General features: G+C 41.3%; 1 protein-coding gene across 1 annotated transcript in view; it reads right to left on the bottom strand.

Annotated features, from left to right (window-relative positions):
• GNAI1 (G protein subunit alpha i1) overlaps nucleotides 1–17,714 on the bottom strand; it is an 88,866-nt gene extending 71,152 nt beyond the window's left edge. Inside the window, exon 1 of the mRNA XM_065883789.1 lies at nucleotides 17,277–17,714. Within this exon, the coding sequence (XP_065739861.1) occupies nucleotides 17,277–17,394 (118 nt within the window). The 5' untranslated portion in view covers nucleotides 17,395–17,714. The remainder of the gene's footprint in view (nucleotides 1–17,276) is intronic.
• Between the last annotated feature and the right edge of the window lie 270 nt (nucleotides 17,715–17,984).

Here is a 17,984-nt window from a genome sequence, read left to right as displayed (position 1 = left end):
TGTAGTGCATCCAGCATGAGACATAAAGCACTACGTACCTCTCTTACATCCACTTCCCTCTCCCCTCTCAGAAATCACCAGCACTCTGAATTTGATATTTATCCTCCCCATGCATTTCTTCATACTTTGCTATATACGTGTGTACCTGTAAACATCTGGTATAGTTCTGAAGATTTTTTTTAACTTTACATGGATGTGCCATACAGCATATCATTTTACAAACTGCATGTGTAACTTAACATTATCACTGAGATTCATCATACGTTCACTTTCTCTGGATAGTATTTCATTTGTATAGTTGTATATATTTCATTGTTAATATATACTCGTATTTATTCATTCCTGCTCATTTATTTATTCACTCCTGAAGATGAGTAAATTCTGATATTTCCAAATTTTGCTTTTACTACTAACAATATTGCAGAAAATATTTTTCTTGGTATAAGTATACTTATACTAAGTATAGTATAAGACATAGTTCTTAGGTTGTATATCCTGAAGGCATATATAACTAAGTGAATATAAAAATATCAAGGCATAGTTATATGGTCTAACAATTTAAACAATTCTCAATCTTTTTATTTAACTTGAAGTAAGACAAGCAATGTATGTCAAAAAGCAAAATCGAGAAAGAAGCACACAAGTGAGGAAAAATATATGCAAAAGTATGCAGAGTATTACAGGACAGGTTCTGATGAATCTCAAAATGGACCAGATTAACTTCTTTAGAACAGAAAGCCCTTCTACTGCCCTTTAGTAAATCCAAGATTGCAGATTAAAGTAACAATGTGAAGCCATTTTATTCAATTTAGTACTTTAGTATTTATGAGACTACTCAATGCTAATGAGTGTGAGGTGAGACAGCAGCCTCACATACCACCTGTAGGGGTACAAACCTGAACAACTGGGGAAACCAATTTACCTGTATACGTAAAGCCTTTAAGCTGTTCAAACCTTTTAAGCCAGTAATTTAAGGAAATAATCAGGAATACAGGCAATGATATATGCATAAAATATGATCATCTCAGCATAATACCTGATCATAAAACTCAAAGATCTCAATTTTCAAGATTAGTGTGATTAAATAAATCATAGCAGATCTATAAAATGGATTATTATGTAGCTAGTGAACTTGAAATTTACAGAAAACATTTAATGACAGGTAAACAATTAAGACAAAACAGTTTTTTACACACACACACACACACACACACACACACACAATTATGTCAGCTGTTTAAAATGCATCAAGAGGACTTCCCTGGTGGCACAGCGGTTAAGAATCCGCCTGCCATTGCAGGGATCACAGGTTCGAGCCCTGGTCTGGGAAGATCCCACATGCCACGGAGCAATTAAGCCCGTGCACCACAACTACTGAGCCTGCGCTCTAGAGCTCGTGAGCCACAACTACTGAGCCCACACTCCACAATTACTGAAGCCCGCAAGCCCTAGAGCCTGTGCTCTGCATCACAAGAAGCCACCGCAATGAGAAGCCCGCACACTGCAACAGAGAGCAGTCCCTGCTCGCCGCAACTAGACAAAGCCTGCACACAGCAACGAAGACCCAATGCAGCCAATTAATTAATTAAATTAAAAAGTGCACACCAAGAGAAGAAACTTACTCAAAGGTTTATTTTCCCAAATGTCCAAAGAAACTTACTCAAAGGTTTATTTTCCCAAATGTCCAAAGTGCACATATAAAGGATTTGGAAGCACACACCATGCTTTTTTTTGTTGTTGTTTCAACAGAGTCTGACAGCCCTTTCCTTGGCTTTACTGAGAAGCAGGCTCAATGACCCTGCACTACTCTCACACCACAGCTGCCTAGCCCAGAGAAGAGTGAGCACTTGACCTAAAGGTAGCCCAATATTCACCTACCAAAGACCTATGAATCCACAGCTTGGGGAAAAAGCTGAGATGGGCAGGTGATTTGTCTGATTTTGGAAAACTAATTAAGGGTTTGAGGCAGAGAGGGGTTTGAGCTGAACTTAAAAGCTCTAGGAATGAGGAAACCAAAGGCTGGATGGAAGTCACTGAGGCAATGTCATGCAGCTCCAGAACCAAAGGCACCAGTCTTGGTTCCTGACACACCAGCTTTAAAGAGTTTGAGCCTTGGGCTTCCTCTGAGTCTTCTGCGATAATGATGCCTTCTTTGCAAGAGCTGGTTTGAGGAGTATCACTTCCTAGCCCATAAAGAGCCCCACCTAAAAACAGAAGTATTCTTCACACACTTATCATGTCAGATATTTACAATACCTATCAGCACAGATGCCAATTTATTTTTAAGAGAATGATATATAAACATTAAATATCACATTAGAGAAACAGCTAGGAAGGAAGAAAAAACACTTTATGGACGTTTTACACCCAAGAAAGTTGAAGAATGTATCTTTTATAAAATCTCAATACTGAAACTGTAAAAGTAGACTGCATTAAAATATGAAACAATCTTGGATCTATATTATATAGTCCAATATTAGCAGAAAAATGCATTCAAAGAGTACTTTCAATAACTCAAGTGCTCTGGCTGACTGCTTCAATTTAAGACATATACATCAAGTTTTAGAAACTTTATAGTAAACTAAACTGTGAAAATGCAACAAATGTAAATGCTATATACATTACTAAAAACCAACTTTTCTTCAATCACAGACTACTTATATGAGAAACACATGACAAGTAATTATACCTCTATATTTGTACTCAAAACGTTCTATCAAATAAGGTGACTTTCTTGGTTGCAAACTTATCCACATAATATTTAACGATTAAAACTGTCATAAAATCTAAATACCTAATCTTAACTTTCAGAATCCAGATGAAACCATTATACCAAATTATTTTTTAGAATACCATATGATTCTTAAAATACTAAAGTCCAACTCTCAACTTATTCCCCCATGTACATGGATCCATTCTAGAAATTCCTCATGGCATTTGCTATCTTTATTCAGAAAAAATAAGTTGCATATCTGACAGACTCATTCTCTTTGAATTTTCTAATGTTTCTGTTTTGTAAAATAACATTTGTCCACAACGAACAAAAACATCCACCCCCCCCAAACAAATTCAAAATCTACACAAGTCTGTGAATTATAAAGCCTAAGTTCAGCTGACTCTCAAAAGGTAGCCACTAGGAAGCGTCTGTTTAGAGTCTCATATTTTTCAGAATCACTCTTCGTATACTTCTTAGATTAGAGCTTAAGCTATTTCAGATGTGACTGCTAAAACTACAATGGGCTACATTTGTTGACTGATAACTTTTCAGGAAGTTTGTTCTGAAATTATACTAAGCATCACTAAGTGCACAGTATAAGTTACTGTGGAGCTCATTACTTATTCTCTGCTCTGAAAGTTTTTTAATAGCTTTTGGCAAAAAGCAATAAAATTCAACTTGACGTATAAAATGCAATCATCCAAAGCAAAGTTAAAATGATCTACCATAAAGGCTTACTAAGACAAACAGCAGAGTGGAAGAAACCCAGAACCCATTGTTTTATACTTAAACTTATAACTAAACAAGCCAAAATAACCATATTGTTTTTATCTAATAGTAAAATGCTTAAAGAATACTTTCTCTAATTAATTTCCTCTTCCCAAAGATTTTTCCATTCCCAGATACCTAAATGCAGGCCATAGGGCTGGCATTCCATAAATATTTGTTGAATGAATTTACACATTTCATAAGAACCAGATGTCATAACTAACTTAAAGTAAGCCCAACCAACTAATGGTACTATGATGAAAGCAGAAGTTACAGAACATTTATGCTATATTTAATCACATTTTGTAGGTCCCTGTCAGTAAATATTAATGTGACGGATAGTTTTCTAAGATCAGAATTCCCTTTTAAGGGCAGTGGAAAATGTGTTGTATGTGCATATAGACTAGGAGAGCTGAGATTGTATACAAATACCAATGGCTATAAACTTGCTCAGAATTTGCAACCATCTTTTACTTACTTCTAACAAAGGAATTTCATCATGAACTTTACCAGATGAAAATGTCCATAAAAACATTATTATAAGGTCACATTCAACCTGACCTGAATAATCATATCATCACAAGAAGCAATCCACTGTAAAAATTCTTACTAAATACACAGAAGATTCATTATCGCTAATTACAGTTTTTGATCACTTTCCAGGAAGCGCATGTTCCAGGAAGCGCATGTTTCCGTGCAAGAAAACATCAAATAGTTTTTTCTCAAAATGTACCTACAAAAACAAGATTCCAGATTAACATCAGAAGTTAACTATATAATACTAAGTAGGTAGGCATTATATATGTGTGTACATACATGTGAATGTATAAAACATAATGAGTGCTTCGTGCAAGGCACTGTTTTAAATACTTTATTAATAAGGTTATGGGAGGCTTCATGAATGTGGCAAAGACCGGGTAAGCCTTGAAAAATGCTTACGAAATGGATAAATGGAAAAGATCCAGGAGGATCACCTCTAGGTCTTTGCTTCTCGAAGTATGGACTGGACTGTGGGTCTGCAGCCAAGGCATCCCCTCTGAGCTTGTGAGGAATGCAGAAACTCAGGCCCCATCCCAGACCTACTGAATGAGAACCCATTTAAAAGATGCCAACTTATTTCTATGTGTATTAAAAAGTTTAAGAAGAGCTGCTTTAGGAAAATGTGAGCACATATGGAGCAGCAAGAACATACAACTGTGGAAAAAACCAACTTTGGAGCAGGAATGTAAAGGATAAGAGAGAATGTAATGCGAGAGATACTTTGAAAATCACTGTGGGTTTTTTTTATCTTTTGCATGTACATGAATAAGGGGAAAGAGGCAGACAGAGTACCTTAGTGTCATCTAGATACAAATGGATGAATACAAGTGGTGTACTCTCCAGACGTCACATGGCAAGACTGTAACCCTGGCAGCCACAAGGGACCCAGTGGCCTAGGAGCAAACTGCAGAAGGCAGATGGGGATAAAGGAGGCAGGGAGTCACCTCTATCCTGATCTCTTCTTTGGGCCAAAGTTTCAGGGGTGAATGGTACGTGAGAGAGGATGAGGAGATGGCTAAAGGCAAAGAGGCCTATTTGGGATCCTGGGAGAAGAAAGTCGCCTAGGCAGCAACACATCCACGCAGCCTGGCGGAGACGTGCAGTTCTGCGGAGAGAACACCTGAGCTCATCTCCCCCAGCACCGTGGCACCGCCCCAGAATCGATGCAACTCAGAACCTGCAACGTGCTTGAGGGGCTGCAGAAAGCAGAGCACTCGGGGCTAAGAGCCTCCCTTCTCAACCTAAGCAGAGACCACGTGAGCAAAGGGTGGAGGGAGGCAAAAAAACAGCACAGGAATAAATAAGTTCAGTGCTGCTGGATGATAAGAAGTAAGGCAGGGAAATAACTAAAATATTTAGAAAATAAAGTCAATGGAGATTTTGACTAATGTGGTGTGAAGACAAATAAGAAGTCAAGGACTGGTGGTGCCGGGAGCTTAAGAAGAAGAAAACAGGAAGAAGGAGAAAGTGCAAATAAGTGGGTGAGAGATGATGCCTTCAATTTTGGAACACCATGTTAGGTAAATGAGAAATAAACCTGCCCTCCACCCTCCACCCACAGGACTAAAAGGAGAACTGCAGCCAGTCCAGGGTGCCCAGGATTCACACAGGCCACGTGTTGGTTAATATATGCTCACAAAAAAAAATTACAAGAGGATACAATTTACTTACCATGAGATACAGTCAAGACCCTACAAGTAGCTGAACAGCAAGATTTTTTTTTTTCAAAAAATCAATTTTTTGCAAAGAGACTATGAAGTAAGTGTAGTATTGATCAAAGTTACTTTTTTAAAAAGATAGAAAATACAATAAACTATTTTTAAAGATTAGAAATAGTTTCTAGAAATAAAAATGTCAGCATTAAAAATAAAGACTCAATTATGTTAAAAGGCACATTAGTTGATTACTGAAGAGAGAAAGTAAATTAGGACATATCTAAGTAGCACACAAAAAATAGGGAGATAAAAAGCAGGAGAGAGGAGAGAGGTTGAGAGAGAGAAGTTAGAACGAGATGCCCAAACTAATTATAAAAGAAACTCCAGTGGAGAGAGAAAAGTCACAAGATACTATCTCTTTAAAAAAATATATTGATGTGTGTTCCATGAGTGTCTGTGATATTTCCCAATACTTCTGTACCACTGGAAAAGTCCACAACTTTAAAATAAAAAGCAGTTTAAAGACTGAATGGAAGGTGAAAAAGATGGGAATGCAGCCTAATATTTTGAAAAGGTTAGATGACAAAATGTGGGATGAAAAATTATTTAAGGAGGGTACGAACAGTTTTGTCTGGATTTTATTACTTTTAATGCTGGGCATGTCTTGAGAATGCTTACGGAGCAGGACACAGGAGTCTTTAAAGAAGCGTGAAGATGGTAGAGAGAATCATGGAGGATGGGAAGGTCCTGAGGGTAAGAAGGGATGAAGGAGTGGGGGTGAGTACAGAGCGCTGGCCTAGAGTTGGGGGGGGGCACCTTCTCATCAGTTCCAGCAACTCAACTGACCGGCATCACCGCTTTGTACTGTCACAACACATCTCTTGCAGGCATGTCTTGACCTGGTTGCTGATGACACTGATATGCTCAGTTTGTGAACACTCAGTGGATCAATTTTCAAACTGCACAGAAATATGTTATGCTTCAAAAGATTAGCTTCAGAACTACCGATCAGAAGGCAGTTTTCTTCTAACTCCTATCATATTATATTAATCTTAAATGTGGTTTCCTTACAGGTTGCATGCTTCTTAAATACATGAAACGCTATCAAATAAAAGGCACAGGCCCAAACAAGAAAAAATATAATGTACTTTAGATAAGTATATTACCAGAAAGAAAAAAAAAAAGAATCTGGAGGGTACCTTAGAAAGGCAAGGTAAACAAAGGAATTCCAGGTAATTCAAGAGTCACTTAAGTGACTCTTTTGAAAATTTATTAAAAGGCGTAAATACTCTCACAGATTCAATGCTTGTTTCTATTTCAAGGTTACGACCACTTTTCAAGAGATGTTGCTTCTCTTTTAAAAGTAAATTCATTGTAATTCTGGAGTTTCATTAGTAATCTCTTTGAGTTATCAGTACAAGGAGTTTCAGGAAAGTTTTAAAATTTGTAGGAAATAATCATAAACTCCCCTGATAAATGGCACATTCATTTGAGTCAACTCAATGTTTCGTAACTTATATCAACAGCTGTGTTTTATTTTCCAGAAAGATAAAAGGAAAGTTTGCAGGAAATTACTGCATTTATTCTAAAAATGGGTACTAAAACGGAGAGAAATTACTTTTAAATCATTTGCAAAGTTTTCTAATTACTCAAAATTCATGCTCTATAGAATTCTTAACCTAGCACAGATATTTACCTGGTCTATTCCCAGTGGGGAGTCTGTTAACAGAAATCCAAGCCCCAGAAGGAAGCTGTGGTGGGGTCAGAAACTAGTAATTACAATTGATTTTATACTTCTTGAAATCTTTGCTATGTGCACACCCTCTGCCTAGAAGAGCCAACTAAAGGATTTAATGTCTATGACCATAAATGGATCTATCCACAAGGAGGCGGGGGGGAGGGCTGATCGCAAAGAGTCTCTAAAGTATTTATATTAACAGCTTATATTTAATAAAAACTTGTGCCAGGTACAACTGCTCTAAGTACTGTAGATACATTAGCTTACCTTGTCCCCAGCCCTATAGGGTAGGTACATTTATTATCTGGAATTTATAGAAAACTGAGGCTTAAAGAACTGGATAACTTGACCAAGGTCTTAAGGAAAACATTTTACAGCCCAAGTTCCTTATACGTGGAAAAAGTAAGAAAACTAAACTATAGATGGCAAAGTCTCCTCTAGATTGCAGGTTTCTGTATAATACAGAGCTTACAACCAATCAGGATCCAAAAGTCTGCTCAGAAATACATGAAGGGGTTTCCCTGGCAGTCCAGTGGTTAAGACTCCGCGCTCCCACTGCAGGAGGTGCGGGTTGGATCCCTGGTCGGGGAGCTAAGATCCCGCATGCCGCGAGGCACGGCCAAAAAAAAAAAAAAAAAGAGAGAGAAATACATGATGGCAATGGACAGATCCTTAACTGCTTAATTTCTGAGAGGCATGCTACCTACACCCTCATCCCACAACATCAACAATGCACACTCCGATATTACAGCTCATGTCCCCGGGTATCTGTTTATACCACTTCTTCCCCATTTTCCCTTATAAGGAGTTATCTTTATGCACACATTTTCTTTCCCTAAGTAGACTGTAAATTCTCCTAAGGATTTAGTAAACTTAAGACATAACTGGATACCAAAAAAATGAAAGACACTTTAAAAATGCCACCAATGACAATTCTCACCACACAAGGACAGGCAAGGACCTCCCTGGTGGGGCAGTGGTTAAGAATCCGCCTGCCAATGCAGGGGACACGGGTTCAAGCCCTGGTCTGGGAAGACCCCACATGCTGCGGAGCAACTAGGCCCATGCGCCACAACTACTGAGCCTGCGCACCAGAACTACTTAGCCTGCATGCTGCAACTACTGAAGCCCACGTGCTACAACTACTGAAGCCGGCACACCTAGAGCCCATGCTCCGCAACAAGAGAAGCCACCACGATGAGAAGCCCACATACCGCAACGAACAGTAGCCCCGGCTTGCTGCAACTCGAAAAGCCCATGCGCTGCAACTCGAAAAGCCCATGCGCAGCAACAAAGACCCAACATAGCCAAAAATATAAATAAATAAATTTATTTTTAAAAAAAAAGACAGGCAAGACATAAACAGACCATGGTGAGCTTCTGAGTGCCCTGCTGACTCCAGAAAGCCAGAGTTACACATAATCGCATCATCCTGTAGGACAGATATGGTTGTGAGAATATATTTAATGCCTTGTTATTAAGAAAGCATTCAAAACAACAAAGCATTCAAATAACATGTGGAGTAGCAATGTAACAATCCTGTTAAAAACAATGTGTTCAGAATATAAAAATCACGTTTCACTCCACCACTTAATTTACCAAGAGTCAAAATATTTTTCTGATCATGCAACAAGAATTTGTTCCTCCAAATTAATTCTATTTTTCAGAACTCTGTTAGGAATAATGTAGTAGGCTTTAGTTACTCTAAGTAGCAAGCTAAGAAACATATAAATGGGGATACAATGGGCCTAAATTTGCTAAAATTACCCAAAACCCAAGGAAAATGTAGCAACTTTTTCCCTTTAAAAGACTATTACTCAAGGGGTTTCCCTGGTGGCGCAGTGGTTAAGACTCTGCCTGCCAATGCAGGGGACACGGGTTAGAGCCCTGGTCCGGGAAGATCCCACATGCCGCGGAGCACCTAAGCCCGTGCGCCACAACTACTGAGCCTGTGCTCTAGAGCCTGTGAGCCACAACTACTGAGCCTGCGTGCCACAACTACTGAGGCCCGTGTGCCTGGAGCCTGTGCTCTGCAACAAGAGAAGCCACCGCCATGAGAAGCCCGCACACTGCAATGAAGAGCAGCCCCCGCTAGCTGCAACTAGAGAAAGCCTGTGCACAGCAGCGAAGACCCAACGCGGCCAAAAATAAAAAATTAAATAAATTTAAAAAACAAAAATAAAAAAAGACTATTACTCAAAATTAATCATTTAATTAGTCACTCATTTAATTACCATTTATGAAAAGACTAGTACGTGCCACCTCATTAGGTGAAAAACAAGTTGGACAGGATTCGTGCTCTGACGAGCCAATCCCCATGGAGAGATGCAACAGACAATCAAAAAGTAAACGCACAAGATGATTTCAAAACGGTCTAATTTGGAAGGGAGAGCAAAGAAGACTAATTTAGACTGGATGGTCAGGAAAAACTTCACTGAAGAGGAGGCAAACAAAGGAAAGTCTTATTCGTTCACACTAATCCTCAAGTGAAATACCATGAGTTCAATAAGAAACACCAGAAACTGGTGGGTTTGCTATTACCATAACAGTCACATAAATTATAAGGGACCAAAGAATATAAAATTACCATCGTTATGCATTCCCTAAATTTATACATGAGGTATCAATGAGGGTATCTGGAAATAGGGTGTTGCCACAACAAACACTAAAAATGTGGAAATGGCTTTAGAATTAAGCAATGGGTAGAAGCTGAAAGAATTTTGAGGACCATGATAGAAAAAGCCTAGATTGCCTTGACACGCTGTTAAAAACACAGATGTTAACGGCTCCCCTGGTGAGAGCTCAAAAGAAAGTGAGGAACATGGCAGAGAAAACTAAATACGGTCATGAACAGACTATTGATAGATATGTGGACTTTACATGTGCTGCTGGTGAGGACTTGGGATGGAAAGGAGGAATATATTATTAGAAACTAGAGGAAAGAGGATCCTTGTTATTTTGTGGCAAAGCATAAGTGAATTATGTCCTGCAGTTATGTGGAAAGCAGAACTTGTAAACTATAAATCTGAATATTTAGACAAGGAGATTTCCAAGCAAATTGTTGAAGTCGTGGCCTGATTTTTTTCTTACCGGTTATAGTAAAATGGGAGAGGAAAAGATAAATTAAAAGAGTACCTAATGCGGTGGTGGTGGTGTGATGAATTGGGAGATTGGGATAGACATATATACACTAATATGTATAAAATAGATAACTAATAAGAACCTGCTGTATAAAAAATAAAACTCACCAAAAAAAAGGGTACAAAATGAAAGAATGTTGTCAGATCACCATCATACAGGCAAGAGGCAGGCTGATAACATGACTGCTGCAAACATGTGCTACCTTTGATTGAAAAGGAAGGATGACTTGAAGGGCAGAGTCCAGAAGCCAGAAAGTCAAGCAGAGTCACCAAGATTACTTGTAGGCCTTGAAACCTAAAGTAGTTTGGAAAGTGCACAGGACTGAATACTCACTCCTTTTTCTTTCCACTTTCTCCCTTTCTGAACGAGAGTGACTATAACTGGTATCCTATGCCTGCTCTATCACTGTGCCCTCCCACTGTATTCTAGGAGCAGGTAATGTGTTTTCTAGCTTCACAGGTTCACAGAGAGAAAGAAATTTGGTCCCAGTATGGATTATATGGAGAATCTCACCCATACCAGAGTTAGATTCTGAGATCTGGATGAGATTTTGGATGTTGAGTTGATGCTGTAAGGGGATGATGAGACTTTGGGAGATGTTGGGACAGGATAAGTGCATTTTCCATGAGGGCAGACTAAAGTAGACAGAATAATAGCCTCCAAAGATGCCCATGCCCCCAGTCCCTGGAACCTGTGAGCATGTTATCCTACATGGCAAAGGAACTTTGCGGATGTGATTAAGATAAGGATCCTGAGATGAGTCTGTTATCCTGGATTATCTCGGTGTGCCCAACTTAACGACAAAGGCCCTTAGAAGTGAAGGAGGGAGACAGGAGAGTAATGCTACATGAGAAAGACGCCACTAGCCATTGCTAGCTTTGAAGATGAAGAGGCCAGGAGGCAATGAAAGCAGGTAGCCTCCAGACCAGGGGTCCCCAACCCCCAGGCCGCAGACCGAGAGCGGTCTGAGGCCTGTCAGGAACCCGGCCACAGCAGGAGGTGAACGGCAGGCGAGCCAGTGAAGCTCACCTGCCTCTCCCCACTGCTCACATTACCGCCTGAATCACCTCCCTGCCGCCCCGCAACGCCCGTGGAAAAACTGTCTTCCACAAAACCGGTCCCTGGCTCCAAAGAGGTTGGGGACCGCTGCTCTAGACAGAGGTTGGAAAAAGCAAATATACGGATTCTCTTCTACAACCTGCAAAAGAAAAGCGGCCCGGCTGACACCTTGATTTTAGCTTGGTGTAACCTTCTGACCTACAGAAATGTAAAGTTAATAAATTGTGCATCGTCTTAAGCCACTAAGTTATGGTAACGAACATTTCGTTTTAAAATTGTTTTTGCCCCATTTCTGTTAAGATTTTTAACCCTATTTCTGTTAAAGTTTTTAATTAGTATTTAACAAATTATGACAGAAAGCAGCCTAAGCGCTACAAGATTAGGTGCAGTTGACCTTAGTTCGTTCAACTCAAATGCCATCCGGGATCTGAGCTTCACCAATGTCACACTCCGGGAAGTCAGACATTGGGTAACTGCGTGCCAGAACACGTGACCAAGAAATTTATGCGTCCTAGAAATGTGACAGATACATCAGGTCCTCCCATGTGAATCTGTGGTATCTTGAATTTTCCAAGGCAGAGAGAATGCATAAGAAAATACAAATTAAGATCGTGGTTGGATACTCAATTTTTGTCTTAAAAATTACAGTGATCTTTTTCAGGTTTGAATAACATCTTCGACTAAATCCTATAATGTAGGTATTGTATTCCCATTGATAAGTTAACAATATTCATGCTCTTGATAGCTAAGAGGCCAAAAATAAAGAGTAAAAAAACCTGAGATCTATCCTTACCAAAAGAAATTATTTTAAGGACTGACACTACACTATAACAACATAGAAGACCCTCCTCCAATGAATATCCATTGTCATTTTCTTGAATTTATCTAACCTGTCAAATAAATATAACGACTGTGAAAAGTTCTTATAAATACGAAAAAAAAACTTAAACCAAACAACTTACTTTTAGATACCGCGCGCTTACTTTGGTTGTCATTTACTTTTACTGTTCCCCTTTTGTTTACATTCCCATCAATACTGAAAATGGCAAAGTATAAGGTTTATATTCTAGGTAAATCCTAACCCTACACAAGATGTTAACATAACTAAGAACTAAATATGTTCATGACAAAAGGAAAGGGTTGTTATGATGACCTACAAAGATCCTGCCCCTGAAGTCTCACACTAGTGCCGGAAGCAGGCAGGGCATAAAGCTAATTCACACTAGAAACCAGAGTGCAAATGTGCTCTGCCATATGCCAACTATTCCTGTTTGGAGAAGAACGGTGCCCTGAGGAAAAGAGTATGAGGCTAGAGGGAAGCCAGGTCTAGGAGAAAGTTTTTATTCTGCAGTCAATGGAGAAGTCAAGCATGGTTTTCCGAGCAAGGCATTAGCATGATACCTACTGCAGGCTAGAGGCGAAGACCAGAAGCAAGAAAGTCTACTGGAACTAGGCTGCCAGAGGCAGAGGAGAACTTGAACTATAAAACTGAGAAGGAAAAACAAAAGATACAGAAAAACCAGCACTTTCAAAACATATGTTAACACCACCTGTGGCTTCTAGTAAAGTAATTGCTAATACAAAGTAGGTGAGGGAGAGAGAAGCACATAACCCCTACAGAAATACCATATGCATTCACTCACTTAAGGAAAGGGGCTTTCTGACATCTAAGATCCTGAGCCAACTCTAAGGAAACGGCTAAAGCAATGCAAAATCAAAAGTTCTGCAATGCCAGAATTTCTCAACTAGGGAAGTCACAGGGCAAGTTTAAAGAAAGCCAAAAACATGAACGGTTTAGTTTCTCAAATAGCTGGTGGGTGGTAGCAATGTAAAAATATTCACCAAGCAGAAGAGATCCAGTCCCTCACCTCATTTTAAGAAGTTAAAGGGTATGGATTTGTATTTGTTTGTTTGTGGGGATGAGTTCAGTGGAGGGAAGGATAATGGGTGGAGGGAAGGATAATGGGAGGAGTGAAGGAGAATACAAGCACAAAACTTCAAAGTGAAGGGACTTCCCTGGTGGCGCAGTGGTTAAGAATCCGCCTGCCAATGCAGGGGACATGGGTTTGAGCTCCGGTCCGGGAAGATCCCACATGCCGCGGAGCACCTAAACCCCTGCACCACAACTACTGAGCCTGTGGTCTAGAGCCCGTGAGCCATAACTACCGAGCCCGCATGCCACAACTACTGAGCCCACTTGCCACAACTACTGAAGCCCGCACACCTAGAGCCCGAGCTCCGCAACGAGAAGCCACTGCAGTGAGAAGCCTGTGCACCACGACGAAGAGTAGCCCCCGTTTGCCGCAACTAGAGAAAGCCCACGCATAGCAACGAAGACCCAATGCAACCATAAATAAATTAATTAATTAAATTTCAAAAACTAGAAAAAGAAACTCCAGAGTGAAATAATTTAAGAACAATTAATTCATAAAAATTTTACTTCTATGTACCCTACCCTCATATATCTTTGAAAATTACCATAAGATATTTAATAAGTACCCATATGTACAATGTAGTTTCACTGAAACAACCTAGGCCTAATGCTATACCCTTAAAAGGATAAGTTGTAACATCCTCAAAGATATAACAATAAATGTTTTCTCTTGAGACAATCAGCCATATACAATGGAAAGAAAACTTTAATTATTAAAATAAGTTTCATTATTTAGGATTACTATTCTAATACTAAAGCCTGAAAGCTAAATCTTTAGAACCACTCAAACCCTGACCTGATTTCCTTTAGGTCAAGGGTTAGACTAGGTCCTCTTTTTTTTTTTTTTTAAGGCCTAATTCACTGCTCCTAATAAGGATAGTGAAATATCTCTGAGTTTTAAAAATATATATATATATATATATACACACACACACAATATATATATACACATATATATACATATACAGTATATATACACATATATGTATAAAATAGACATCCAGTGCCCAAATCTTTGTATGTGTCTTATACCCGAATCTCTCAACCCAATGTCTGAAATGACAACACATGCCTTAAGGAAAATGAAATACAATGAACTATTTACTATACCATCTTAAATGTGCTGTATACCTTAAATGAAAAAAAAATCATTTGATTAGAAAAAAAAATAAGTGAAGAGGAGGAAAATCTGATGTAAACAGAATTGACATTGGTTATAGGTTACCTAGAGACCATTTTACATTTCACATTTCAACTGATTCAGTTGCCGTGTTTTACATGGACTGATTTCACTGAGCTCCTTACACATATAACTTTAGACCTCCAAAAAGGAACCAAAGGTCAACCCTCCACTGCTAAAGTCAAACTAGAAAAAAGAAAAATGTTTTCAAACATTCCAAGAATAAGCCAACATTCTGTTTATAGGAACTAGAATGCTGGAACTCTGGGCAAAAGGGTAGAGCAGAATGGGAGTAAGACAGACAAAGAGGATGACTGCTGGGCCAACAGGACAGGGATGCTGTGACGGGAATTTCTACAGAGAAAAGGTGTAGAGAACAGCAAGAGACTAAAGCTAGAAAAGAGAGCTGAAGAAATTCAGTTACCTGAAGATTTTTAAATCACTGTGAAAGCTTTCTAATGTTATTGGTATGGAGAAACAAAAATTCCCTAACTTCTGAAAATCGCAAGTAGGCTACACCTTTCTCATGGCTCTCACTATAGTTCGTGGTAGAGATGCAACTTTGGGTTCTATGTTACACATTGAAGTATATTTAATTGTTAGTCTAGAACAGTGATTCTCAGCCAAGATTAAATTTTGCCCCCAGGGGACATTTGGGGGATATCTGGAGACTTTTCTGGGTCACGAGTGGATGGGGGCTGCTCCTGGCATCTAAAAGGTGGGTGCCAAAGATTCTGCTTAACATCCTACAACGCACAAGACAGCCCGCACAACAAAGAATTATTCCACCCAAAACATCAATAGTGTTGAAGTTGAGAAACACTGATCTCTTCTGAATATAAGCAAAAGCCAACTTGTCGGACCTTGATCCTAGGCCATCTCTCTAACAGACATCTATTAAAAGCATAAAACAACACCAGAGGACTCATTTTCCAATGCTTTAAACATGGTGGATGGCTGACTCAAACTCAGAGTCACACAACACACTGAAATAATATAACAGAGCAGGAGTGCAGAAACTGCAGGAAAAGAACTTTTCAACCCTTTTTTCCATTTTTGTCGCAAGCACATTGAATTCAGAAGAGGACCTACACGTTTCCATACAAAGGTGTGTCTCTTCTGTGCTCCATACGCTAAAATACACTGACTTTCTCAAAAGACAATATTTCTCATTAATGTAAAAACCTAAGTAAACAGTATTAACTGAGAAAGATTTACGTTGGGGTGCGGGGGTGCAGAAAACCACCAGGTCTTTAAAATGCAAAGTTATTTCACAGTTACTTGCAGAATGACTCAGATCATTATTACTTTTAGTCATGCCAAGTTTGCTGCTTCTAAGCCTACTAGTAATGGAGAAAAAACCCACCATTTTTCCTGCAGTCATTAAACCAATGAAACAGAAGCTTACCGAAAACAGGTTTGTGCGATAGTATTTGTTTTATTGTAACTGTTACAAAAATAAAAGCAGTCTCTGCCAGTGCAAATAAAGATTCTGAGAAATCTTTCACCTACTTCACTGCCTACAGGGTGTGTGTTTGGGGGGTATGGGGATGCAAACAAAAGAAAACCCTAACTCACACATCAACAAATCTTAAGCTGCGGGTATTTTCCTAATGCATCCCTTAATCAAAATCCTGGCTTACTCTTTTTACGTTCCCTCCCTTCAAACAACTGCAAAAGACCTCCACAGAGCGTTTCACCAGGAGTACAATACTAAGAACAAATAAGAGCCTTGCGTGTACCTGGCAAATCTCATTCATCTGAAGCCTTGGCAGCAGAGAAGAGAATCCTGTTGTCCAAAGTGACCCACTCACACCTTTCACAACGGTTTTCACCGCTCGAGTATCATTTTGAAGCCAGTGTGACCTAACTTTGATGGTTTCCATGTCCCCACCGTAATAAAAATCCAGCGTCCAGCATAGCCTACTTCCTGACGCAAGATAAATATAATCAGTGCTCCCCTAACACTTACTGAGTCGCCACAGGAAGTTCAACAGAAAAACACAATTCAACCCTACGGAGACCCCACAAAAGGTGCACTGATTTCACAAAACGTGGCACTCGTGACATGAGGAAACAACAACCGCGATACGACACCTTGTAGAAAGGGTTTTCGCGCGGGGGAGGGGTGGAGGGTGGGATGTGCTTTTACTTCCTTGCAGCCAGTGCCCTTTCATCTTCACAAAGCTGAGCTAACTTCAGAGAAAAAGGGGTTCCTCGCGATCCGCTCCTCGGCTCCTGGCGGGATCCACACCGAGGCACGCGAGTGAAGCCCCTGCTCCGCCGCGGGCGAGTTTCCCCCAGCCAAGGGAACAGAGAGGAAGGGGACCGGGGAGAGGGGCACCCGCCTCGGCTCTGCGCCGCGCCGCACAAGCTCACGCTCCGAAAGCATCCTCGGGCGCTACAAGACGAGCCCTCCGCCGCTTTGGCACGTCCCCTCCGGGCTTCCCAGTGCCGAGGAGCCCGCGCCCAGCACACCCGCCAGACTCCCTGGCCCCAGGCCGGCTGGGGGCCCCCGCCCGCCAACCCGGCCCGGCCGCCCTTACCGAGCAGCAGCAGCTTGACCTCGCGCGCCGCCTTCTCGCCATCCTCGCGGAGGTTCCGGTCGATCATCTTACTCCGCTCCACCGCCGCCTTGTCCTCGGCGCTCAGCGTACAGCCCATTGTGCCAGGAGCGAGAGTTGGCCGCCGCTCCCTTCAAGTCCGGCGCGCTGCCTTGAAACACAGGTGAATTCTTTCTTCCTGGATGCCGGCGTTCGAATTCCTCCCGACGCCGGCCACACCACCCCCACCCACTTCCGAAACGGACCTAGGGAAGCGCTGTCTGCAAAGGAGCTAGCAGCACCGCGCAGCTCTTGCCTACGGCCGGGCTCCGCGCCTCGCCTCCCTCCGCGGCCCCGAAGTCTTGCGTTTCCAGGCTCTGGGTACCTCCTGCTGGTGGCCGCGCCGCAACCTCTAGAAGCCCGGCGCTGCTCGGCGTCCGCGCGCCGCCGCGGCCCCGCCCCTGCTCGCCCCTCCCGCCGCCCCGCGACCACTCCCAGAGCGCGCGCCCGAACACGAGCCCTCGGACATTACCCCCTCGGACGGGTGCGCGCGCCCACGCTGCCGCGGACGCCGGTGCTCCACAGCCCCAGAGGACCGGCCACCGCGCGCGCCCTTGGGGAGCGCCCCCGGAAGGCCGAACGTCGCGGCGAGGTCCACTACCTTAATTCCTCCGCGGGAGTGTGATAATTTCTTCCCGTTTACTCACACCC

The sequence above is a fragment of the Phocoena phocoena genome, chromosome 9, assembly GCF_963924675.1.
Source record: "Phocoena phocoena chromosome 9, mPhoPho1.1, whole genome shotgun sequence".
NCBI classification, from domain to species: domain Eukaryota; kingdom Metazoa; phylum Chordata; class Mammalia; order Artiodactyla; family Phocoenidae; genus Phocoena; species Phocoena phocoena.
This window is presented reverse-complemented; position numbering and strand designations above follow the sequence as displayed.